This window comes from Anser cygnoides, chromosome 3 (assembly GCF_040182565.1).
Source record: "Anser cygnoides isolate HZ-2024a breed goose chromosome 3, Taihu_goose_T2T_genome, whole genome shotgun sequence".
NCBI classification, from domain to species: Eukaryota; Metazoa; Chordata; class Aves; order Anseriformes; family Anatidae; genus Anser; species Anser cygnoides.
In genome coordinates this window covers 87,731,672-87,756,995 of record NC_089875.1, presented here as the reverse complement: position 1 = coordinate 87,756,995, position 25,324 = coordinate 87,731,672, and the positions used below count along the sequence as shown (strand labels likewise).

The window sequence follows — 25,324 nt, the reverse complement described above, 5'->3', positions numbered from 1 at the left end:
CTGAACCATTTTTTGTTTATAGGCATCTGTATTCCTATTTGATTTATTTCTACTTTATCCAATGTGTGTTGTTTTTTTTTTTTTTTAAAAAAAAAACACCATAAAGGTTAGTCAGCAAGACTTTATCAACTAATATACAAGCTTACAATAATTGCGATGCCTACTTACCATATCTGATTTAATCTGGTATCAGATTCAAGCAAAGCAATTACATTCAAAGATGCACTACAAAAAATCATATGCTCTACAGTAACAAGGATTATAAAAATCCCTGTCCTTCCCTAGTCTCTCATTCCTGATACTGCACTACAGTCACCATACTTTCAACAGCATACTTGCAAGTAACAGCAGTCACCATATGTTCCTACAACTGTTCATTAAACTATGCTGTAAACCAAATTATAAAAAATAAAAATACAACAATTACAGGCCTTTCAATACATATCCTGAAAACTTTCAGGAAAGATTTTTTTTAAAACATACTTCTGCAGGGCGGCCTGTTCATGGGACAAGAACATTAGCGTTACTGTGGGAGAAACCTACTCTGCAAGGCTCCATATAGAATGCCTGCTGCAAGCAGCCTGAACCAGCAGATCTTGGCCTTGTCACTTTTCCTTAAAGGCAAGTCTGTAAGGGAGGCCACAGAAGTCAAGCAAAAATCCAGGGCAGTACTGTAACACCATAAAGCTATTTGGGGTCAGACTCAAAGAACACCAGTACTTATATCCAATTGCAACACCTACAAAAAAATCAATCACCAACCCCAAAACTTGTGCATCTACTTAGTGTAATTAGGCACCTCCTTTCTGACCTGGAAGAGTCTCAAGTCCCTGTGTAGTCTTCTCTTCCCCTTAAACATTCTCAGAACTGAGGAGCTTCTGCTTAAGGCCTACATAAATCACAAGCGCGAGGCCAAGCTGCAGCATACGCCATCTGAGTGACAATCCTGGCATTCCTAATAAACCAACAGTATTAAGCCTAATTTAAAAGTAACTTAGTGAGAACACCTGCAAGAAAACAGGTATTATGACAACTGAGTGCTGAACAGCTTTTACTTATGGCCTAACAGAGCACTAATCCTGCAAATTCAAGCTTGTCCAAAGCTTGAATCCAAAGGCTTCAATTTACCTATAATAGGATTTCTAGATGCAGGAACACAAGCCTAGCAGAAATGCCTGAACTGACACGCTGCAGATTCAAGATTCATACCTCTCCACTGCAGCACAACTTCAGGAGTAAGTCAGGGAAATAGTCCAGTGTAGAAATATATCGCTGAGGCACCCGCTGCGTAAGTGGCAGGTGTTGAACTGTACCTTGCCACCTGAGCAGACAACAGAATTTAAGTCTTTTATTTCCCAGCTGAACAGCTTAACTAAAAAAAGCCAAGTACAACTGCCACCATTCCTGTGCCCTCATTTCAGGAGAACAAGGCATTTCCTCCGCTCTTGGGAAGGTGCCTTACCACACCAGGGATCCCGATGCCACACTGCGGCTTTGAATACGAAGTGGCATTTCAAGTATCTCTATACTTACTCTACCACCAAATAGCTCTTGCTAGACAGCTCACCACCTGGTGTATTTTTCCTACATTGTCCACTAAGACATCCAAATCTACCATACTGCTCAAGCAAGTGAGGACGTGGAGGAATATTGCATTCAGCTGTGGGGATTAAGAACCTCACTCCACAAGAGCTGAGGTGCTAAAACAGTCAAGTCCTTCAGTGAATCTAGGCCCTGGGTAACGAGCCACAGCGTAAACATTTACTAGGCCTGTCTTCTTCTGTAACAAAACCACTGGTTCTGTGAAACATGTAAGCTCTAAAAGTTAGCTGTAGAAACCACTTAAGGTTTATTATCCTGGGTTTCTTAGTAAGTCTGCTCAATGCTTCCCTGTACGTGGGAACTACAACCAGTGAAACTGCCCTAGTATTACAACACCAAAGCCACAACCTCAGCAGTTCCTTGGAAAAATGAGTGACAAAAACACACGAAGAACACATCTTACATTAGCAGCTGTAGTAAGTCAAAAACAGCAAGTATATTATACAGGCTACAAATAACAATAAACACCTGTATTTGCACGTGCCATTTACAGCCCTCCCAGAACTTATTTGCTACGTCTCAAAAATTGTCTAAAAAGCTTTACAGACCTCTTGATTTTGATATCCCTATGGCTAATTTCACTCTTTGGGGGTAGGGAACATCTTTCTTCAGTCTAGCTGACTCAAGTCACTACGTTAAGCCAGACCTGAATGCCCGTGAACTATGACACCAAGTTATAAAAGAAAGACCTATATAAATTCTATCACCACAATGAAAACTACAAGTGAAAATGTCGAACATTTAAATTATATACATACTTACTGAGTAAACCCACGTGTCAGTCACTTACGAGACTGAGTTTACTATTAATTATAAAAACCAAAATCTGGCAAAGAGACCAAAGGTGTTTTAAGTTCAACCATGACTGTGCTAACTTATTTAACAGCAAATCTTAAGTTAAAAACAAAACAAAAAAATCAAGAGAGAATGTCACTACCACTCAGTCTCCTAGTGGCACCTACCTGTAACACATCAGGGCATAAAAACTTCGATTCCCTCATCTAAATTCAATACAGACCAAAAAATGTATTTGGCTACTAAGGCTTTGCAATTTCACGTTCATTGACTGGATAAAAGGAATTAAGTATCTGTAACTCAACTGATGAGTTGAGTTTTAAGTGCGACAGCACTCGCATCACTCAGATTTTGATTTTGATGCTGACAATGAAGAATTCAAACTGTGGAGAACTTAAAAATACCCAACTCTACTTCAGGGATTTGCCACAATACTTTAGGATGCACCAGCTCTCCATCTAGGATGGGAATACCTGACTGGACTAATTATCACTAGCTAACAATCCTCTTTTTCTAATTCAATCAACACCTCCAAGGTCTGCACAGAACTTTTGTTACAACAAAATCATTCAGTACTCGTTCTGTACTACAGACCCTGTTTTGTCAGGCAACGATGAGAGGTTCTTGAATGCTAAATCAGATCTCTCCTGTCATTCAACTCCCAGGTTTGGTTCTTCCAGATGATGTTCCCCATCTGATCCAAGAAAACTCAGTCTGTAAAAACTTTCCCATCCCCCTGAATACCCTATTTTTTGGGAGTATGAGATGACTAACTGAACAAGTTAATGAAGGTTACCGCAGTTACCAAAATAATTTAATAGTGGCTAACCTAATGATGCTTCCAGTTGATATGCCAGTTAGGACACTGGGAAAAGACTGGCAGCTCTGCTTATTCACGCACTCCCTTAATAAACCAGAACTCTCAACATCTGCAGCTCTGCAGAGGTAACTATGCAATCCAGCCTCATGCTCCAGAAGCATCTTCCCCACAATCACCTAAAAACCCTCCAGCTTCCTCCCACGGCTTTTGAGACATCAGCCACAGAAGACTGGTGAAATATGCAGACACTGTAGAGAGATGCCTCTCCTGGACATCTGGCTCATAGATCTTATTCATTCGTTTGAGTCAAACTGATTGCCAGATTTACAACTCCCCTCACCTCACTCAGCAGGCAGACTTCTCACATTCGTTTCTAGCCTGAAGCACACACTATTAGCTGCTGGGAGCTTCTGATTATCTACACATTTCTCTACAATTCCCAAGATCTTCAAATGTAATTTTTACTCTTTTTTGAGAACTTACACAGTTCAAGTTTGTGCCTCTTAGCACCCTTGAAACAAGTACTTCTATTTTTCAGGGTGTTGCCTAAAGTCTCAGGCACCTGTAATTTAGATTCTGACATCTCTTGAATGGACTTGTCTTACAAACAGCAGATGGACTCAGCCTCCTCTGACTTTAATCTCCATGAAAACTATCACACATCCACCACAAGCAATAGTGGAAAGGCAACGTAACTGTGCAGTGGGGACATATACCTCAACTGGTAGCAGGGAATAGCACTGAGGAACAAAGATCTGTACTCGTAACTCCAAGCTGATTGACTGGGATCCTTCATAAGTTCAGTTACAGAAAACAATGCAGAAGGAACAACACTGAACCTAGGTCATTGCTGTAGGAGTCTAGGCTGCTCTCCTTCCCATAAAGCTTAACAAAATTTCTTCCTTATGAACTGTCCTGTATAGTGAACATCTCAAAAAATTCTCTGGGTTCAGAGTGACCCTCCTGGCTTGTGCTAAGCGTCTGTTTTTATGTTTATTTGTTTGGTCAGTGTATCTATGGCAGGTGTCTTCTTCAGATGATCTTCTTTATGCTGGTTTCCAAGACCACTATTCCACTACAGCTGAGAGCTGCATGAAGCTCATTTGCCTGCTCTCAGCATTCTCAATGATTCTCCATATTCTACAAAGACTTTTGAAATTTTTTCTCCAGTAGGCAAAGTCTGAATTGCAAACACATAATTACCTTTTTGAATTAAAAGATATGTACAAAGACCTACTTAATATCAAGAAACAGAAGGAAATACCTGTCTCATCCATCTTCCAGAAGAACTAGTTTAGTGCAGAACAGACCAAATTTGAAACCTGCATGTGGAGGAACTCTACACAGAAAGGCTGACAGTATTCAGTCAGGGCCAAGGCAGCATACAACAACATTGTATGAGATCAGGTGACTCCTGAAGAGCTTTAGCCAGATTAAGAATTAGTAATGCAAAAAATAAACCGGTTTTCATCTCGGTTTCCCAGGCAGGAAACAGAGCACTAAAGGAGGGTCTCTGTCACCCTGTCTCTTATGCATGATCTCTGACAATGTAACCTAGCACTCCAACTTCATATGGATGAAGCGTATAGAAAGATGACTATGAAATACAGCCAAAGAAGCAACTTTTTACATTTTACAGATTTGATATTTGCCCCATTAAACTGAACAGGAATTTCTCTTGACTTCACTGGATGCAGGACCTTGCCCTATATTACAAATGCATGCTTCAAGAAGGCCTACAGTACTAAAAAGTACTAGAAAGTACTAAAAGCAAAAAGTTTAGAAAGGTTGCCTTGGCATATCTGCATAAAGCACAATAATTACCATGTTGAAGTAAGACCGGATTTTGACCCCTCTTGCCAAATCCCAAACTATGACATTTCCATCATGTCCAGCAGAGAAGAGAACTCTTGGATCAAACGGATGAGGTTCAAGTACAAACACTTCATCTTCATGGCCCTGAAATTAAGGATACAGCAAGAAGAACAAGAGAATTATCTCAAATACTTACGCAGGAATTCAAAATGATAACACTGACAACTGCAATGTTCACGTGTGAAAGTGTCCAGCACATAACAACTGCTTAGACTATATTTTTTTTTCAATCTGTATTATACTCTTCTCTATCCAGTTGCAATTTCAGCTTCATAATAAGTACGTCAAGTATGACAACTTCATAACAAGTTTGTCCCACAGCTTTCATCATTTCATTTGATGTTTTTGATCTTAATGCTTGGCAGATTTCTATTTGTTTAGGCATGGTAGCAGTTAGAAATTTAATTTAGAGCCATGAAAGAATTAAGTATAACTAAAAGTAAGAGAACTACATCTCCAGAATTAACACTAATTTTAAGCTTTACTTGAAATATTTCCACTCCTAGTTACCTACAGCTAACTATTTTTACAACTAAAAAAAAAAAGTATCAGACATTAGTAAAAACTAATGTTTGATTCATTCTCTCTAAAAGACTGCTTTTCAGTACCCATAAAATGATGAGGTTGCAGTAACAAGCGCCTGTGTTTAAACAGGGCAACTTTATCCATTAACTGTATTTCAAACATTTGTCACGCTAAACAAGTCAAAAGTAACAACTGTTTCCTTCTCTCCTTCCAAGATAGCATTTTAGGAAAGAAAAAAAGTCCAAAATTAGTTTCAGACATCTCAAACAATAATGGTGATTTGCACTTCAAAGCTCTATTTTCTAGGAAGCAGCTGAGAGATACTTCAATTACATTTCAATTATCTAAATACATTAATTAAGGCTGCTTTCAGGTAGAAAAAATGCTTAAGGAAGAATTTTGATGACATATATATAAATTCTGCATTCCAGATTGATAAATCTGGAGCACCTTACCATGAGAATATGAATGAGTTGGCCAGTGAAAGAATTCCAGACTTTCAGTGTCATGTTATTGACTGCAGTTATAACAGAGTTATCATGGCGGTCCCATGCCACCATGGTCACTTTCAGTTTTGTGATTTTGTCTTCAACTCCTTGTGGATTTTGTCTAAAACAAAAGAGCAAAAAGAGCTTCAAAGCAATTCTAGCTTGCTAAAAACATTTTTATGTCTGTAACAACTGATAATACTTCTGTATTTTACTTTATTATTACGAAAAACAGCATTATTTCTTCAAGAACCTGGAGGAATGAAAGACATTTTCCAATTTTTTAACATATACAATCAGAAAAGCATTACAGATTCTTAAACAATGACTATAGAGTCCTCTCAATATTTCAAAGACTATGTTGATCTGTTTTTTCCAAGATAATGCTCTCTGATACATAATCTAACCCAATTAAGATTAAAATCCATAGTATCTGTTGTGTTAGGTGAAGAACGAAATCCAGCCTCGTCAACCAGTGAACAGTAATTTGGCCGGTAGAATACCTGTATTAAGCAGTTATAAGTACAGAAAGAAGCATTCTCATACTTTTACGTTAATTAAAATTCTCAGGCCATATTCAGTACTATATCATTACCCTTATACCATTTTACTATCAGTAATAATTATACTTAATCTTGCCTGTATTTTATTTTTATCCCTATAAAAATGAAACACTAGCTACCTGTAATATAATCTATTGGAATACTCCAAAATTACTTTTTTTTGGCCATGTGGTTTTTAAATGTATTGTCCTTGAATTCTCTTCTCTTCTTTCTTCTGTGAAAACATCAACCAAGTCTAACAATAACGTAGTGTCACCAACGGAGTGGACGAAAATATAGGATCTTCCATATGTATTCACTATAATACATTATATATCTATATATACTGTACAGCTCAAAAGTACAAGATGTAGTTGTAGACAGATTACTTTCTAGACCACTGCAGTACCCAGGAGGCTGAATTCTTTCTCTTCTCTAAGTGTACCAATTTCATTTTCTTTGATAAATAGTACTTATGAAGAAAAGATCAAATTTGGAACTGTCCTTTACACAGTAGTCAAAAGGGACAAAACAGAACTCAGCTACAGGTGCCTAAATGAAACAAGCAGTTCAGTTTCTCAAAGAAGTTCATCATTTGTGACCGCAATTTAAAAAGAAGCCATTGCTTTATCTCCAGGATCAGTTAAAACAATGATTTTTTACAGGCCATATTTTCAAGAAAAAGTAGCTCAGTCTTTGTTTTCAGGGTGCCAATGCACTATAGACTGTCATCCAACAGCTTTATATTCATGTTTTATTGCACTTGCTTAGGACAAGATACTTTCTGATCCAAACTTCTAACTAAACTATATAGCTTATTTAGTCATCTCTTCCATGCCTCTCTTGATCTTTCAGATATCTTTTCGCAGGCTTACTCCTTATGTCTTTTTTTTTTGTTGTTGTATTAAATATCCTTCTTTAAACTACTCAACATGATCAGTGAAGGGAAAAGGTTTACCCATTTAAACCATTATAAATCTTTCTAATGGCCATCTGTTGGAAAACATTTCCTCCAAGCCAAAATAAAAAGGTCTAAACCACAATCCCTACAAAGTTTTTCTCCATCTTCAAGCCTTTTTCATTATTTGGTCTTGTGTACATAAGCTTTCTATACCTACACAAAGCCTTGCAAATTCTCAGATTATTGAGAACCCATTACATAGCAAGTGACTTATTTGCTCTGGCATGTGGTATGAAAGAGCCCAAAACTCCTTCTCTGGGTACACAGATTCCACAATAACTTTTAGATACTACCAGAACGCAAGAAATCTCAGCAAGAGATCTGATCTGATTTTCTTGATCCAGAAACAAATACCCACGTAAAAAGCATAAATTTGACCTTTAATGTGGTTTGTATATCTTTTACTCCTTTAATCAAACCAAAGAACTAGTGGAGCTACTATCTGGACAAGCTAGTTTCCACAGCTGAATATATAGTCAAATATTTGCTTTCATTGGACTTCAAGAGCTAGACAAGCATATTGTAGATTTAATCCAGAATCATTTAAGTTTGTTTTTTCTTTTTTTTTTTTTTTTTTAAAAAGTAAGTCAGCAAACAATATCAATGGACTTCAAGTATCTATCTGATAGCAGAACATTCTATATTACTTACCCTGTTGGGCGAGTAGCCATATCCAACAAAATGCTTTTCCACTCCCTTCGTTTAAATTGCCAGATTCGCGCTGTTCCATCACGGCTTCCACTCACAAATCTAACAAACGGGAAAAAGAGTTACACTGAGATTAACGCAGGTCTGTGCAGAAAAGACCCTTGTAAAAAGGGATAGAAACTAGAGAATTCAGAATTCTAAAAAGTAAGCTGAAGTATAAGGAGTGCAAACAATGTCAGAATGCTGTACTACTGGCTTGAGATGAAAAAACACTTCATGTACCAGTAAAGATGTAAGGGTCTGCAAAAAGTGAAATCTGCTTCTCTAATATGAGCCCCTTCCAAACTAATGGTATTTTGATCCATGGTATATCTTGCTTAGTTATCACAGTGCTCTGCCATGGGGACGCAGCAGCCCAACAAGCATTGTAACAGCCTGTCCCTATCACTCCACGTAAAGCTACTAATGGGATTTAAAATGCAAAAATGCTGAAGTGAGAGGACAGCTGCAATCTGAAGTAGAGACTTGATTTGAAACAAACAAAATCTATTCCTCATTAGCTGTGTAACGACGGTCTCTGAATAGTTGCAAACAAGCTTGAGTTTCTCCCTGACCTTTTTCTTTCTCTTTTTTTGGAGTGTGGGGTCAGAAGGAGGAGAAAGAGGTGGATGGAACGCAATGAAGCCTGGTTTGCAACTAACTGTATTGCAATAAAAGTGTATGTTAGAGCATCATTTAAATGAAATGTCAGAAATTTCATAATAAATAGAACTATTTTCTTTAGCATCCTTCACATCCGACATCTAGAACTTCAGTAAAGTATTAAAAAAGCTAAACAAAACACCGTTACATTTTGACAGTTTTCTCTTTATTTAGCAGTCACTTAACTGAAAAGAAGTTTAAACATTTAAATATATCTAAACATATAGTTATTTTATTTATGAATATATATACACATTTAATAAAAAAAATTAAAGTATTTCTATACTCCTTAGTTTTGGCAAACTCAAAATACTTTAATCATTCATTGCAATGAAGACAACAGTAAAACTGAAGAGGGAGTATTATTTAAAACAAACTAGTGAGAATCCAATGATTATAGAAATTTTATTGCATGAGCCTCAGAACAGAAAACAATTTTTTAGAAACTGATATTTACAAATCTCCACAAGGTCAAAAAAAAAAATAGGTATGAATAAATAAATTGTTTGCTTACCTGCTACTACTATTAGAGAACTGAATACTGTCAACTTTGTCCTATATAAAAAAATAAAAATAAAAAAATCAAAAGCGATTCTAAATTATCCAAATTGTTCTTTTAATCAAATACATATGTAATTTAATAAAGTATTTACAGTATGAAACTCCAACTCTGATATCTTCTCTGGCTGACCTGATCCAAAGAAATAAACCCTAATGATGTGATCTGTACTCCCAGTGGCCAAAAACATTCCACCTGAGAAAAGTAAACACAGATAAGTCGTAAGAAAAACTGGCAATCTAATGTTATTACAGTACTTTCAAATATCTGTAACATTAAATATTTAAAGTTATTCCCTTAAATTTACTGCTGTATCTCATTTCGTTTGTGTCTGTAACTGACCTTTAAGTAAAAACAACAAGGTTGAGAAACTCAAAGTGTAACTGGAGTTGAATTAGCTCACATCTGTTGTCAGACAAATGTGCATCCAGAGATGTACCTGAAAAATTAAGCTAACTGAAGTAATTTGTTTGTGACTAAGCTCTTAGTGGCTCAATCTTAAAGAAAACTGAATGGAAACAGAGCCCTAGTACTTTCTGAAAATACTTTTCTGTCATTTTGGTATTGTACCTAATTGTTTATGTTCTGTTCTTTACCAACTGTCAACTCTAAGTATGAATGAAATTCAGAGTGTGAGAGCCTGTTAATTAGCACCTTCTTAATAAAACCTCTATAATCCTATCTCAGATAAAGCTAACTTTCACAATCACTCTGAGGGAAAATGTCACATTTTAAAGGAACTGCAGACACAAGAGACTTACTTTCAACACTTTACGTTCAACTGTTTGCAAGAATTTCCATATCACCAAGAGTTAATGCACAGATTCCGAATATTAATCATTAATATCTGGTGGGTTTTTTCAATAACCATTTTAATTCAATTCCATCTTTTTAACAAGAAATATGCTACAGTAACTGCATTATAATTCATTTTACTCTCTAAATGACTTCTTACATTGACACAAAGATATATACACATATATATAAAAGTCTTTTACCAGCACTAAAAGAAGAACAGATCATTTGGACTCCAGGCCGAGGGCGTTCCGTAAATTTTGTTGGCCTTGGACTAAAAATAAAGAGATAGTTAAATAATTTCCTAATACAGTTTCAAAAAACAAGTCAGTATGTTAGAAATAAAGCACAGAAGGACAAAATTAAATATGACGGAACAGATGGCTGCCCATCTACAAACAATTTACTGCGACTATGCTTCATGATCTGATCCTTAGGAAACTAAGACATACAGACAGACCAAACAATCTATCTATAAAGGAGAGCTGTATTGCAATTTAAATCCCTTGTCCCTCTCCCCTCAAATATTGCTATACAAAACACTTTCCTTTAAGTAACCTGTAAAGCAGAAGAGAAGACAGCAGAGCCAGATACCCAGGAGGTTGTTTTAAACCACTGAGTGTATCAGAGCTCTTGTTTTCTCCTGCAAAACATAGCTGCTTTTACTACAAGAGAGAAACTGAGGTTGGTGCTCTCTTTGTAGAAAAGGATACAAAAGAAATTTAAATAAATTTGAAGTATTTCACAGCATTAGAATACACCCGTTTCTTCAGAAAGCATGTAATGTTTGTGGGTTTCCAATAGCCCCCACAGAAAATTAGGACTATAGCTTAGAAGTTTTAAAGAAAATTTTCTTTATGCACTGTGCTTCCATTTAGGCGTTTCAGTACCTGATGTGGAAGCAGAACTAAAGCTTCATGATTTGGCACTTTAAGAGTGTGTGTGCGTAAAAACAAAACAAAGATCTGGTCCTTCAATCGTTACATCAGTTCTGCTCATGTACTGCAGCAACCCCAGCTCAGTAGGTGGTCTTGCATAGTATACCATCTGCAATCCTTAGTCCTTAAAGAATAAACTTACTAGAGAACAGCAGCATTACACCCACAAGTGTCATCACTAAAGATCTGTTTTAACATAAAAGAATGCATATTCATGACATCCAAAATTTTCTCTTTTAGAAGCAAAATGGCTTATTTTTTTTTCAGCTGAAGGCAGATGAGTAAGAGACCTTTCTCCACCTAACAGCTATTGCTATCTCAAAGAAAGGAGTAAGCATTACACCTTACTGGTGCCTATATACAAAACAACATAATAAACACACTGGGAATAGCAGTTAAGAAATCTTTCTCCAAATTGTCCGTTCAATATAGGTTGATTCTGTGAATCTTCCTTCAGGACTTTTAAGATAACTCCTTGCAAAGACTTTCAGCAGGGGATGTTACAAGATACACTAAACAACACAGATCTATTACACAAAACAGTTCAAACCCTTCTTAACTGAGATACTAACTTAAAAAGAACTATCAGATGATTCGATATGCAGCTTACATAATACGGAGCAAGTGTAAATAGATAAATAGGCTGCTGTTTTCTTCCACTGTGGTTTGTGAACTCTGCCTTTGGAGTTAGGACAGCTGCAAAACAGAGCAAGTACGCACTTATGTTCTAGTTTTATAATCATGTTAAATTCTCCAACTTACGTCTCTCTAATGTGTGTTATTTAAGGCATTAGGAGACAAGATTATGGCATTCTTTTACACTACAACAGACCGTGATCTTTACGAGATAAGCTGGACAATCAGTAACGTGGGGAAGTAAGGAAGGTGGCTGAAGGATAATTTCTTGAAACACACAGAAACCAAGTCAATCATTTTGCTTTAACAAGCATTCTCAATCCAGTCGTGTAAGTGGCTGGAACATATTAAGACACCTTCACAAACATTTCACAGAGAGGTCCAGGAAAGCCCTGGTAAACTGTTTTCCTCCCAAGATGAGAGGCTATGGTCAGACCAGAGCCTGCACTAAGAGCCACAGACAAAAAAGCAATTTGCTCTATGTGCCTCAACTAAGGGAAACACTCACCCATGGAAACATCTCTCAAGTTCACCTTCAAAATGCTGTCCTAATGCGGGAATGGCTGCATAACCCAAACCCTACAGACTAACCTCACTCTGGACATGCAGGGGCTTAAGTAAGACTTCTCCAGGAAAAACAGATGTGCGAGGCAAGCCCTCCAACTCAAGTCTTGGCTTAAAAGCCAACAAACATGGTCTGGCACATCTGAATCCTAATGCACGAGCAGCCCCTTTAACGTGAAGTGCCTTCTGCATAAGAAAGCAGATGTGGAGTATGCTACCACCCCACAGACGACTGAGGAACCAACGTCTTCTTGTCCAAAATATGAATGTCAAAATCATCAGCACATGTTTTGTTCCATTTTTTTTTCCTGTTTTTAAGATTATGGGAAGAAAATTAAGAGCTGCTAAAAAGCAGTATAAGTTGTTCAAATCTGCAAGACAGTTCTGCTGCCTTGTTTGCGTGGTCTGCCAACAACAGATTAACACTGGAAACTTGTGATTCAAATAGGTGGCAAAAGAATAACAAGAAAACTCAGCATCTTTCTCAGCAAAAGTTCATATGCAAATATTTTTAGTGCAACTGATTTAACTTTTGCACAGTGACCAGTTGTAAAAATTCTCCCTCAAACCTGAGGCAAATTATCCATCAGTTCCTGATGACCCAAGGTTGATTTTCTCTCTTCTCCCCACTGTCAACTGAAACAGCATGCAGCTCTTGTATTTTCTGCCCTGATCCAGAATAGTAACAGCGCCTTAATGTGAGGGAAGGTCTTGATTACCTTATTTCTTAATTATTTTTCCACCTGCTTTGGACCACTTTCCTTGTCTTCTTTATCTACAGGAACAACAGCCCTACTGTTCCTCTACTTAGAAACCAAATTAACCTGACTGGATTGTTGCAGCTTTTGGGCATACATGGTAACTGCCTGGTCAGAAAGCTCTTCACTGAAAGCACAGGAGCACACAGGAGGCTCTAGCATTTGAATCTTCTTCACTATCATAGTCAGAGAAGCATACAGTAACAGAGTCAATCCCTCTCTTCTGAACAACACTGAGAATTTTGCGGTCAGCCACGCCATGCCTGTGTTTCACCCTATGGCACAAAATCTACTGTAATGTCTCCTTCTGCAGTTTATCAAAACAGAGCCAAGCGTCTCCCGTCTGGGCCATATGTGTAAAACAAATACTTAACAGGCCTCAATTAATGAGGTTATCCAAAAACTGGGAGACCAGCATGGGAAGCCTCTAATTTCAGAGATACTATTAATACTGCAACAGATCTGCTGGCAAATATGAACACAAGGTTTTCTGCAATCTAAGAGTGAAACAAATAAACATTTGCAGATAAAAAAAAAAAAGGAAAACAGAACTGGGATAGGACACTATTAAAAAAAGAAAACAACAAAAACGTACAAAGAGTCTTATGAATAAGATTGACAGAAATCTCTTTCCTTTGATGCTCTTATATTGCTACCACTCATTTTCCCCCAGCACATCACTGAGTGGATGTGGAGGGAATCTGTCCCATTTCCACAGTTCTGGAAGCAGATTCAGATCTAGAGGTGTGAGGAAGAGTGATCACCTCATTTAAAGCCACACCAATCCACAGCCATTACTGAGACCCTGTGCCCATACAACGTGGCATCCTTGTGAAAAATTATGCCGGATTCTTTGTTTCACAGTATCACTTACTAGGATTTACTGGAGCAAGAGTGGGGAATCACAGTTGGAAAAGGTTACAGTTTAGCAAATTAAGTAAAACTTCCTGTAACTAACAAGCTTAAGAAGAGCTACAATAAGACTCTTCTGAGTGTCCAACTAATTCAATATCCTAAGTGACATACAATTACGTTTCCGTCCCAAAAGACATGCCTGTTTCTTATTTAGACTTACCATATGTTTTGGCTTTGATGAGAAAGCATTGATTACTTCAAATAAGTAACAGCTCTACTAGATTAGAACAAAGATCTAACAGCAGTATCCTGCTTCCAAGTGTAGCCAAAACTGAATGCATAAGAGCAGAAAAAGTATACAGTGATACCTTTCAGTATCTTCATACAAGTTTTCAGTGCATAATATTCTGTGGCAAGGAGTTTCACAAGCTTAACTGCATGTTTTGGTAAGAACCACCTCCTCCTGATTTGGAACTGGCTACTCTCACTTGATACCCTCTAGCACAGTAAGAGCCGACGAGCAATTGGTCGTTGTACAACCTCCTCAAGACACTCGTAACTATACGAGGTCTCATCTTCACGCTCGCTTCTTCCAGACTGAAGAGACAGATGTAGGGTCCCTCTGTCTTAAACTCAACACGTAAAATACCTCCAGAACAGAAGTTGAGGGTGGTACAAACTCCAGTCTCAAAGCTTACTCTGCACTCTGCCATTATGCAACATGAGTCACTGGCACGGCTCGGAGTACCAGGCTCCTTCCTTTCCATTCTGCAAGAGACACCTGAACTCATCTGTTTTCTCTATGCCACTGCACTGCGACTATTTACATGTGAAAGCATTACTGAAAAAAAAACACTTTCTTCTTTTAATATTTGCTAGTGCATCTCACTTAAATTCTGCATTCTACATTTACATATCACCGTGGATAGGAATGGCTGAGAATCCTCTACAACAACTGATACCAGCTTTCTCACTTCCCAAGTTTTACCTCAAGACAAATTCCACCCAACTCCATGAGTCATCCAACTATTCATCTCCCAGGTCATGTAGTATAACCCATTTAAGTCTCATTAATTCCACTATTCTCTCATTAAGAAAAGGGAAGAGATCTCTTCCTCAAAACTGAATTATCAGTGATTATTAAAACATCTATTTCCAATTTTAGGTTCCAGATGCTTCACAATTAAGAAGGAGCAAAAAGCACTTGAAAGCCATTGAAGAAGTTATCTTTAATAAAAAACTAACTCCATTTGAGGGTCCTGGCAACATTTTTCATATCTTATACTTTGAAAACAGAAACTTCAGACTCAACTTCATCCACTGATACACAACTGCCCACGAGTACCCCTTCATACCATGCAACAGTAAAGAGCAACTAAGAAAGGATTTAGAGATGAGAAAAGAACAAACCAAAAATAATCCCATCCTAATTTCTTGCTAGAATATTACCTTTTCCCACCAAAATTTGGATTTTCAAGTATCAATTGCAATCATCCTGTAGTGCAATTTTTCAACACCATTTTCATTTCATGTGGGATTAAGAGATGAGAATAGAACAAAAAAAGCCAACTTTGACATCACGTTACAAAAACGTCACTGATTTTTTTTTTTTACCTGGTTAATAGTTACAGAAAAGAAAGGGTATATATTGATTTGTTTCCCTGAACAAAAAACCTCAGTGGTTGCTTATGTTATTAACTTAGTTCTTAAAAGATAAGCAAGTTACAGCTACCCACAGAAATAGATCATATCCAACAATTGCAGACAGCAAACCAACCAGTGACAAGGTTTTTCTCCAAGGTTAGTAGGTCTTTCTTGATTACAAAGTAATAACAAGAAATAAAATAGCAACTAACTTTATTTTAAGGGTGCCAGCATCCCACAGCCAAAAGCATATTGTTCCATCTGCCCCGGTTGAAGATAAGTATCGCTTTGAGCCACTGCATAGTGGAGAGAACTGGGAGGGGAAACAGGGGAAGAAAAAAGAAAAGGTCTGTTAATCTGTCCCGGACATGCTAAGAAGTTCCTCAAGTCATTGGCTTCTCATTTAAACAAAACATAAAAAAAAAAAAAAAGTATCAAACCATACTGAAGAAAAAAAAACACAATAAACTGCAATAAATACCACAATAACAATGTTTCTCAGAATAACTTTATATATTCAGAACAATCTTTCTGGGTACCTGCCAAAGCACTTTGGGTTCTGCCTCCCCACAATCCAAACCATACAATAGCATGCAACTCTAAACAGAAACAAAGCAACCATATTCAACACTGACTTTAGTCAATGTACCTGTAAGTCAGAATCATGGTCTGCAAAGAAATCGTATTTCACAACAGAACTGTCCCCATGCATCATGCAATTTTTATTTCGAACAAGCATTATGCCTGGCATTTTTCAAGGGTCAGATATTGTGACAATAAACCTGCCATTTTGCAGTGCGTACCATGAAAATTCCTTCTCCCTTCACAGCGTAGTTGCCAAATACGCATTTTCATTGTACTGAACATTCTCAAGTGGTTTCTTTTTCAGACAAACAGTGCGTGTTATTGCTTAGGTGACTTTGCAAAGCAAAAACCTACCTGCAATGACGTTATAGATGCACTGTGGCCCTGCAGAACTGCTAGGGGTGCACAAGTTCGAAGGCACCAAACTCTGATCATTTTATCACAGCTCCCAGCAGCTATCATGGTGTTTTCGTAGTTCACTGCCATATCAGATATTTCAGCTGCATGCCCTCTCAGGGTAGCCAGCAACCTCCCATCATCTGTTGCCCAGATTTTTACAAGGCAATCATCTGATCCCTGGAAGTAAGGTAGAAATAAATCATTTCAATCATACCATTAGTTGTTTCGATGTTACAGTTCACAAAGACAAAGAACTGAACAACACGACCAGTATCACAAAGGATTATTTTTTTCCTTCTTTTACTGTATTCTAACTGCTTTTCAATAGCTTTCCACTCTGCAGTCAAAACACAACAATAGGTTCCATTAATTCTCAACAGTAGATACAAATCATGCATTTGTAACACAAACAACAAATCTTAAAGCAAAGTGGATTTAACCTCCTCAGCAAGACATGACACTTCTTTTCAAAACTCCAGCACAAACTGAAGAAGGAAGCAGTTGCAATACACTGAAATGCAAAGGTATATTAAATGGGAAAATGAATTATGAATTGCTACCGTGTTTTTCATTTAGCATTATACCCATTTCACAGACACTGACTGAACAGTAACTAAGTTCCATAATTACTGATTCAAACCGCCTGTGAGCTTTGAAGGCAGCCATTCCTGTATAGGCTTTGTTTATTTGCTCAGGTTCAGAACAAATATAAATATGAGTGTTGGGTTTAGCACCCAGAGCACCAATCTACTAATGGACACGCACAGATGCTGCAGCAAGTTATAACAAGACAACATTGTCACAAAATTTCACCTGGGTTTTTCCTCTTCTGTCTACCCACACTGTATCTGTGCAAGTTTATCTAGCCTGCTTGTTGGTATGTATTTTGTTTGTTCGTTTTTTGAAGAAGTGGGAAGGTAGGACAATACTGTTGTCCACATTTCTAAGAAAGGTATCCAAAGCACAGAGAACAGCCACCACTTTTTCAAAAGACTGGCAGGCATTTGGTGAACAGGCCTGCAACCAGAAGTCTCAAAAATATTTAGAAACTACTGATAACTGCTTTTCAAAATTACTGCTTTGGATTTGGAGGGCATAAATGATACATATTTGTCTTATTTCATAGAGTCCTTAATCTACATACACGTAACTATTAAAAGCCCACGGTGCTGCAGCTCAGTTTAGCTACTTTTCTGGACAGCCTGGTCCCAGCACAGCAACACCTCACTTGGGAATTGCTCACCAGCACAAACACTAGGTACGAAGTAGAACCGTTCCACCAAAGAGCCAGGCAAAAACACCAGAAAATGCTTTAAAAAGGAACCCAGATACATCCTGCAGTTATTAGTTATTTGAACGCATACAAGGTTTTCTTTTTTTAATAGATACCAACACATCTGTTTACATTATGTTGATGTTGAGGAATGGACGATCTACCCTCATTTGCTTAACATATTTATTAAAAATGCTAGTTATCTACTTGAAAAGGTAGCTAAAATTTACTCATTACATTAGGTTAGATTCAAAACTGTCATCTGGGAGAAGGCAGGGAACAGCATCCTTGCAGTTACCTACGAATTACACAGCCATTTGCATTTGTACCAATAGCCAGCAAACCAGACAACTTCCTCAGGGTTCCTTTTTGTTTAGTGAGCAAGAAGTTATTTCTGACTCAGAGTTATTCACAATAGTTTCTCTCTTCCTACATTGTTTACATCAGTTTAGACATGACAACGTCTCTCTTTACACACAGGGATACAACAATAGTCACAGTTTTTGAAAGAGTAAAAAGAAAGCTGATTGTATTTAAGCATACTGAGAGGGTGCATTTTTCTATAGGTATACTCTTTACAGAAGGTCTTTTTTCTCCAACATGTGCAAAAAGGTTACTTTGGACCTTTAGTGACATTTTAATCCTGCAGAATGCTTTGCAGGGAACTCCAGACAAGTGAAATCAAGATAACTTAAAAATTAACTGCACATTTGATTTCTGGACTGTCTTGGTGGGTAATTTTGATTTACCACCTGCCATTCCTCTGCTTTTCCTCAGATGGGCATGACTTTTTTATGGGAATGACATTTATTTCTTCCCAGCTCTTCAACAGGTGCACCCATGAATGCAGAGAGAGTGGGCAGGACAACTTCTCCCATACCTCTGCCCTACTCATTTTTGGTATAAACTTAGTTTGTGCCAATTGCTTCTTGTCCTGTCACAACCCTCTAATGAGTCTGGCTTCCATTTCTTTTTGAGAAAGTTGAGAGAGATGAAGACTCTCTCACATCACATATTCACACACGCTGATAAGATCCCTGCAAGCCTTCTCTTCACAAGGCTAAGAAATCACAGCTCTCAGCTTCTCCTTCTATGTCAGATGCTCCAATGCCTCCACCATCTTCCCAGCCCTTCCCTGGACTCTCTCCAGCATGACCATGTCCTTCTTGTGCTGCAGAACCCAGAACCAGACCAAACAGTCCAGACATCATCCGGGCTGAGTGCCCTCAAGGGCACATTGCTGGCCTATATCCAACTTTTTCTCCCTCAGCACTCCCAGGACCTTTCCAGCAATGCTGCTTTCCAGGTCATCAGGCCCCAGCATCTACTGGTGCATGGGGTTATTCCTCCTCAGGGGCAGCACTTGGCACTACCCTCGGTGAAACTTCATGAAGTTCCTGCGAGTCTGTTTCTCCAGCATGTGAGGTCCCTCTGAATGGCAATACAGCCCACACGAACTAGCAACCACGCTTGTTTTGCTCTATAGTGTTTGAAGGTGAGCTCTTTCCTATCACCCATGTCATTAAAGATGACATCAAGCAATACTGGCCTCAGAACCAAACCCTCAGGTGCACCACTAGTGTCTGGTCTCCAGCCAGACTTCACGTCACCAATAATGACCCTTCAAAGCAGGCAGTTCAGGCCATTTTTGGTCAATCTCACTGTCAACTTACCAAGCCTGTACTTCACCTGTTTGTCCGTAAGGATGTCATGACAGTGCTGAAAGCCTCGCTCTAGTCAGGACAAGCAATATCCTCACTACTGTCCTTTGTCCACCAACTTAACTTGTTTCATCATAGTAGGCTCCAAGTTGGTCAGGAATGATTTCCCCCTCACAGGTTTATGCTCATCATCTTGCTGTTGGTATGTTTAGAAATTGTTTCTGGGAGGATTTGCTCTGTCACCTTCTCAGGGACTGAGATGAGACTGAATGGTATAGAGTGCCCTGGATCCACCTTCTTGAAGACAGGAGACATTTGCTCTCTGCCAGTCCTCAAGACCCTCTCCTGGTCATCGTGACCTTTCAAATATAACTGAAAGTGGCCTCACAACAACATTGGCCAGTGCCCTCAGCACTTACCAGTGTCTCCCATCAGGCCCCATGAATCTTTGTATGGCCAGTTTGTTTAAACAGTCCCTAGCCTGACCCTCTTTTCCTTTCACCAGACTTTCCATCCGGTCTCAAGGACTGGGGATTCCTGAAGACAGTTCTTGCCAGTTAACACTGAGACAAAGAAAGTATCATGCATCTCAGCTTTTTCCATGTCCTCTGTCACCAGGTCTCCTGCCCCTTTCATTAGCAAGCCCACATTTTCCCTGTTCTTCTTTTTGCTGCTGTTATACTTGAAGAAACCCTTCTTGCTGCTCTTCACAACTGTTCTGGTTTCAGCTGACACAGGGTTAATTTTCTTCCTAGTAGCTGGCACGATAACATGTTTTGGATTTAGGAGAAAAATAATACTGATAACTCACTGATGTTTTAGTTGTGGCAGAGCAGTGCTTGCACTGAAGTCAAGGCCTTTCCTGCTCCTCGTGCTGCCCTGCCAGCGAGGAGCTGGGGGTGCACCAGGAGCTGGGAGGGGACACAGCCAGGGCAGCTGGCCCAGGCTGGCCAAAGGGATGCCCACACCAGGAGGTGTCGTGCTCAGCAATAAAACTGGGGGGGCTGGCGAGGGGGGAGCTGCCACTGCCTGGGGACGGGCTGGGCATCGGTCAGCGAGTGGTGAGCAATTGTGTTGCGCATCATTTGTTTTGTATATGCTTTTTATTACTATTATTATTTTCCCTTCCTTTTCCGTCCTGTTAAACTGTCTCTCCTGCAACCCACGAGTTTTTACCTTTTTCCAGTTCCCACTGGGGGGGAGCGAGCAGACAGCTGTGTGGTGCCTAGCTGCCTGCTGGGTTAAACCACAACAGCATCCCTTGCCAGATTCAACTCCTGTCTGTCTGCAGCTTTCCTAACTCCATCCCTCAGTGGTCAGAGAGCGGCTCTGCATTCCTCCCAAGCCACCTGTCCCTGCTTCTTCCTCTTGCACCCTTCCTTTTTATGTTTGAATTTTGTCAGGAGCTCCTTGCTCAGCTATGCAGGCCTCCTGCCACCTCTGCGTGTCTTCCTGCACATCAGGACAGACTGTTCTCAAGTTTGGAAGGAATGATCTTTCAAAACCAACCAGCTCTCCTGGACTCCTCTTCTCTCCAGGACCATAACCCACGGGACTCTTACAAGTAGGTCCCTGAACAGGCCCAAACCTGCTCTTCTGAAGTCCATGGTTGTGAGCCTGCTTTTTGCCTTGTTCCCTTCTTTGCAGAATCACAAACTCCATCATCTGATGGTCACTGCAGCCAAGACTGCCCCTGACCTTCACATCCCCAAGCAGTTCTTGTTTGTGTGATCAGACCCAGCAGTAGCAGTCCCCCCACCTCACAGGGTTGCTTTGATGGCTATCTCCATTCTACCACAAATAAAAGTCTCGGGGCTTCAAAATAATTGCAGCCAACTCCAAATGCTCTCTCTCCACCAGAAAGGAATCGCACACTTCTGTTTTCTTGCTCAAGTTACACAGATTCAGCTTGGGACCAAGACCTCTCCTATTCATCAGGTAACAAAAAGAAACTCATCCTCTCAGGAACCCATAAAACACGCTATTCCCTATTTTCAAAGTATGTCAGCATCGACCCATTGCTCCTGGCTTTCTGTGCTCTCCCCACCTCTCTTCTCTGGCTCATGATAAGTCTTTTATTTCTTCTTTGCCAGAATGCGATAGATATGAAGGGATGAAGTTTACTGCTTGACTGATAACTCAACCTCTCTTCACATGTTTCAGTAGTGAAAACATGATCTCATCTGCAAGGAAGCAATTGTTTCTGTGGTAACTAGAGATCACAAAATGGTTTGGGTTGGAGGGGGCCTTAAAGCCCATCCATTTCCAACCCCCTGCCATGGGCAGGGACACCTCCCACCAGACCAGGGTCCTCAAAGCCCCAACCAGCCTGGCCTTGAACACCTCCAGGGATGGGGCGTCCACAGCTTCTCTGGGTAACCTGTGCCATCACCATCCCCGAGTAAAGTATTCCTTATACCTAATTCTAAATCTACCCTTTTAGTTTAAAACCATTACTCTTTGTTAAAGCCATTACTCCTTGATCATGCAGATCACAAGATTTATAGCAATACCTAAGTCGTAAAATGACCTTATATATTGTCCTTAAGAAATTCATGCTTCCTGTACTTTCCCTAGTAACCCAAATAACAGAATGAATGAAGCTGCTGGAAACCTGACAAAACTGTATCACTCTCAATAATTCAATGTGGTGACAGTTTTGGCCCCATACTGCTCCCAATGTGAGAAAGCACTGTAATTCATCCTCAGGATTTGGGCATTTTGTCCTTTAGCAACAACTATTTGGCTGACAGTCATTGCAGCTTCAGAGATACTGAAAACCACCATACTCCATGAAAAGCTGAATGTACATAGTTTTCTTGTAGTTGGCATTCATATGGCTTTCTTCCCAATCTCCTATCTCCATACCTATGGCATTCCAGACCACAGGAAGAAGATGTGCAAAGGGCACATTCACATTGCTGTTAGAACAGGTATGACATCTCAGCTGCTAACTTCTGCAGCCTTCACAAGGTAGTCTTTAGGAATTCCCAGCTGGAGTCCAAGATGTACAAATGTAATCTTACTTTCTGAATCTCTGCCCTCCATAACAAAGAATTACTAAGACCCACGTGGAAATGATGCCAGTTATTGCTCAGTAACACCAACTGTGAAAATATATGCAAACTCCAACTCGAAGACAGAAGAACATAACCACAAGTAAGAGCCCAGATTTCTAAAAGCACAGTCCATATATCCATTGACTATTCACCATTCTTCCCACCTTCCTCAGAAAGAGGATGGTATACAGAAACATGTTTCTGATAACTGCTCCCTTAATCTAAAAACTTCTGCCCCCTGGTTCACAGGAAGAGCCTTATGCAATGAGATACTGCTTTCCGAGACAGCTGTTCTAAAGACACAAGAGGGGCAGGGAAGTGCAAATCTAGGAACAAGGGACGTGCAGTAGTGAATCCTATGACATCAGTATCACATTAATCCCCTCCTCACAAATGCTGGGTTCATCTCTCTGGGTCTTTTATGAGAAAAAAGTTGGCTGAGACAAGGAGACAGAACAAAGGCTCTACAAGCCAAGGCAGAGAACAAGGCCAGACACAAAATCTGGGGACAGATGTCTTCACCCCTCCTCTGCCTGCATACATACCATACACTGTAACAACCTGTGTTCAATTCCTTCTTGAAGTTCAGTAATTTAAAAAAGTTTACCTCTCAGAAAGCTAAGCCTTGTGAATTAAAAGTATTCTTGAGATAGTCAGGCATTACCAAAACCCTTAAAGTTGTTCTAATAAGATGTTCCTCTATTAATTTACACTTTATTTTAGTCTACACTTTTCTCCTACTTCCATAAAGCAGTTAAAATATAAACAATGAAAGGGAAAAAAAAAATCCTCTGTAACAGATAAAACTGCACAATGATCCAACCACTCTTTTACCTTTAAGCTAGAAGCTCCAAACCTCAAGCATGCTATAGCACCTTACTAGCAGCCATTATTTTCCACAACTTTGGACACTGCCACAACTTTTTTTAGCATTTATCTTCATTTTTTTTCCAATATCCTTAGTGTGTTATCATTTAAAAAAAAGAAAACCACAGCATTCTAGCAGCAAGTACAATGCAATTTCTGTAATTTCCCTTAATTTCATTGTCTAAAGTAGGACCTCGCTAGCCATTTTACCCACAATACAGCAATGTAAGTATATGTTAAACCAATTATCTGGCAGGAACCCCAAAGGCTCTTCTGAGTTACCTCATCATTTCTTAGGCTCTTTTGAGTTACCTCATCATTTCTTCAAATTCCATCCTGACAAAATGCAAAAGTCTACAGCCGCACCATGTTATATTGCATGGGTATGAAAACCAACCACTAAATACTTCAAATTTTGATATTTTTCTCTCTTCCTCTCCCAAAACTTGCATCAAACCCTTGAAATGACCATTTGCTTCTTGATTGCTGATTTATTTATTTTTATTCAGACCCAGTAAAGCAAGACTCGATGAATGATATCCCTCTATCCATCTACTCTACCTTTATTGCTACATTGAGTTCAGCTCAAATACCTGTATAGAAAGAAAGTAAATAACTTTCAGGAAGTTTTCAGTTTATAGATAGAATTTAAGACCCCCCCAGTAAGGTGCTCAGAACTTCTACAAGAAGAAAGAAGATTTGGGTGTCTCTTACATTCATTTGTAGTTGTTTAACTGCATTTATAGTTGTGAGCATTTAACACTTTTGAAAAGGCTCCAAATCTCACTCATCCTGAATACCTTGATTCAGGCTAATTTCATTTATCACCTGATTTATTCCCTTTAAGTTGCTGAGATGCTAAAGAGAACGAAAAATAAAAAAGAAACAAGCTCAACAATAAAGTTGGGAAACAAGCTCAGTAATTCACATTTTCAAATCAATTCCAGTGAACAAGTTAACAGGGGATTACAACAGAACTAGCAAACTTGCTGTTTAAAGCTTTATAATCAGAGTTAAGAGAAAAAAGGGCACCATTTTTTCCACTAAGCTCTGCCTGTAAAGCTTTAAGCAGATTGTTTTAATCCCTTTGTTTCCTTAAAACAAACATATAAGCTGTCTATAAAGCAAATATGTGTTTTTTTCCAATACTACTCAATTAGTAAGGTTCCATAACTCTTCCTGTTTCCCTAGATTCACATTTGCACTTCTGTACCTAAAACGTAAAAAGCTTCAAACTCTACATCAAGCTCAATCATTTATTTAAAATTCCCATGCCTCCAAAAGTTAGAGTCATTAATGCACCAATATCTTCATTTTAAACATTCTTCAAACATTTACATTGTTCTTTTCAACTACTGATTAGTGGAAGTTTTACAAATGACAAGAGCACTTAACACAGATAGTGAAACATACTTTTGCCACTTATTTTATTTCAAGTAGTTTTTCCTGCTAGCCCCCTGGGTCTGTGAATGTTTAACTAAAATTTGGCCAAAAAACGTTACCTACTTAACACAATGATGATCTGAAATGCATTATGAGCTCACTCTGTTCTACTGCTTTCACTGTGTAAGATCTCAAGAACGAACAAGTTTGCGTATTCTTGAGGGAAGCGCAGTCACCACCAAAACAATCAACAGAGGAGACATAAAGGGTTGGGGTGAGTGGGTGTGTGAAACTCGTGGTGACAAATAATACCCTCACCCCTCGAAACAGAGACCTGAGAGTGTAAGAAGGGAACAGGGAACCTAGAACTTCTGCAGCGCTCTAGGAGGG

At 39.0% G+C, this 25,324-nt stretch overlaps 1 protein-coding gene across 5 annotated transcripts in view; it reads right to left on the bottom strand.

The window, feature by feature from the left end:
* Nucleotides 1-25,324, bottom strand: part of PHIP (pleckstrin homology domain interacting protein) — a 115,597-nt gene that overhangs the window by 62,724 nt on the left and 27,549 nt on the right. For 4 of the 5 annotated variants that reach the window (XM_066994625.1, XM_048065349.2, XM_048065350.2 and 1 more), the window contains 8 exons: nucleotides 16,647-16,868; nucleotides 15,920-16,020; nucleotides 10,516-10,586; nucleotides 9,612-9,712; nucleotides 9,473-9,513; nucleotides 8,260-8,358; nucleotides 6,073-6,226; nucleotides 5,042-5,176 (listed from right to left, as the gene is read on the bottom strand). In XM_066994625.1, coding sequence (XP_066850726.1) covers nucleotides 5,042-5,176; nucleotides 6,073-6,226; nucleotides 8,260-8,358; nucleotides 9,473-9,513; nucleotides 9,612-9,712; nucleotides 10,516-10,586; nucleotides 15,920-16,020; nucleotides 16,647-16,868 — 924 coding nt within the window. Of the gene's footprint in view, nucleotides 1-5,041; nucleotides 5,177-6,072; nucleotides 6,227-8,259; nucleotides 8,359-9,472; nucleotides 9,514-9,611; nucleotides 9,713-10,515; nucleotides 10,587-11,860; nucleotides 14,974-15,919; nucleotides 16,021-16,646; nucleotides 16,869-25,324 lie in introns of those variants that run through there. The other variant, XM_066994628.1, reaches the window with a different exon arrangement.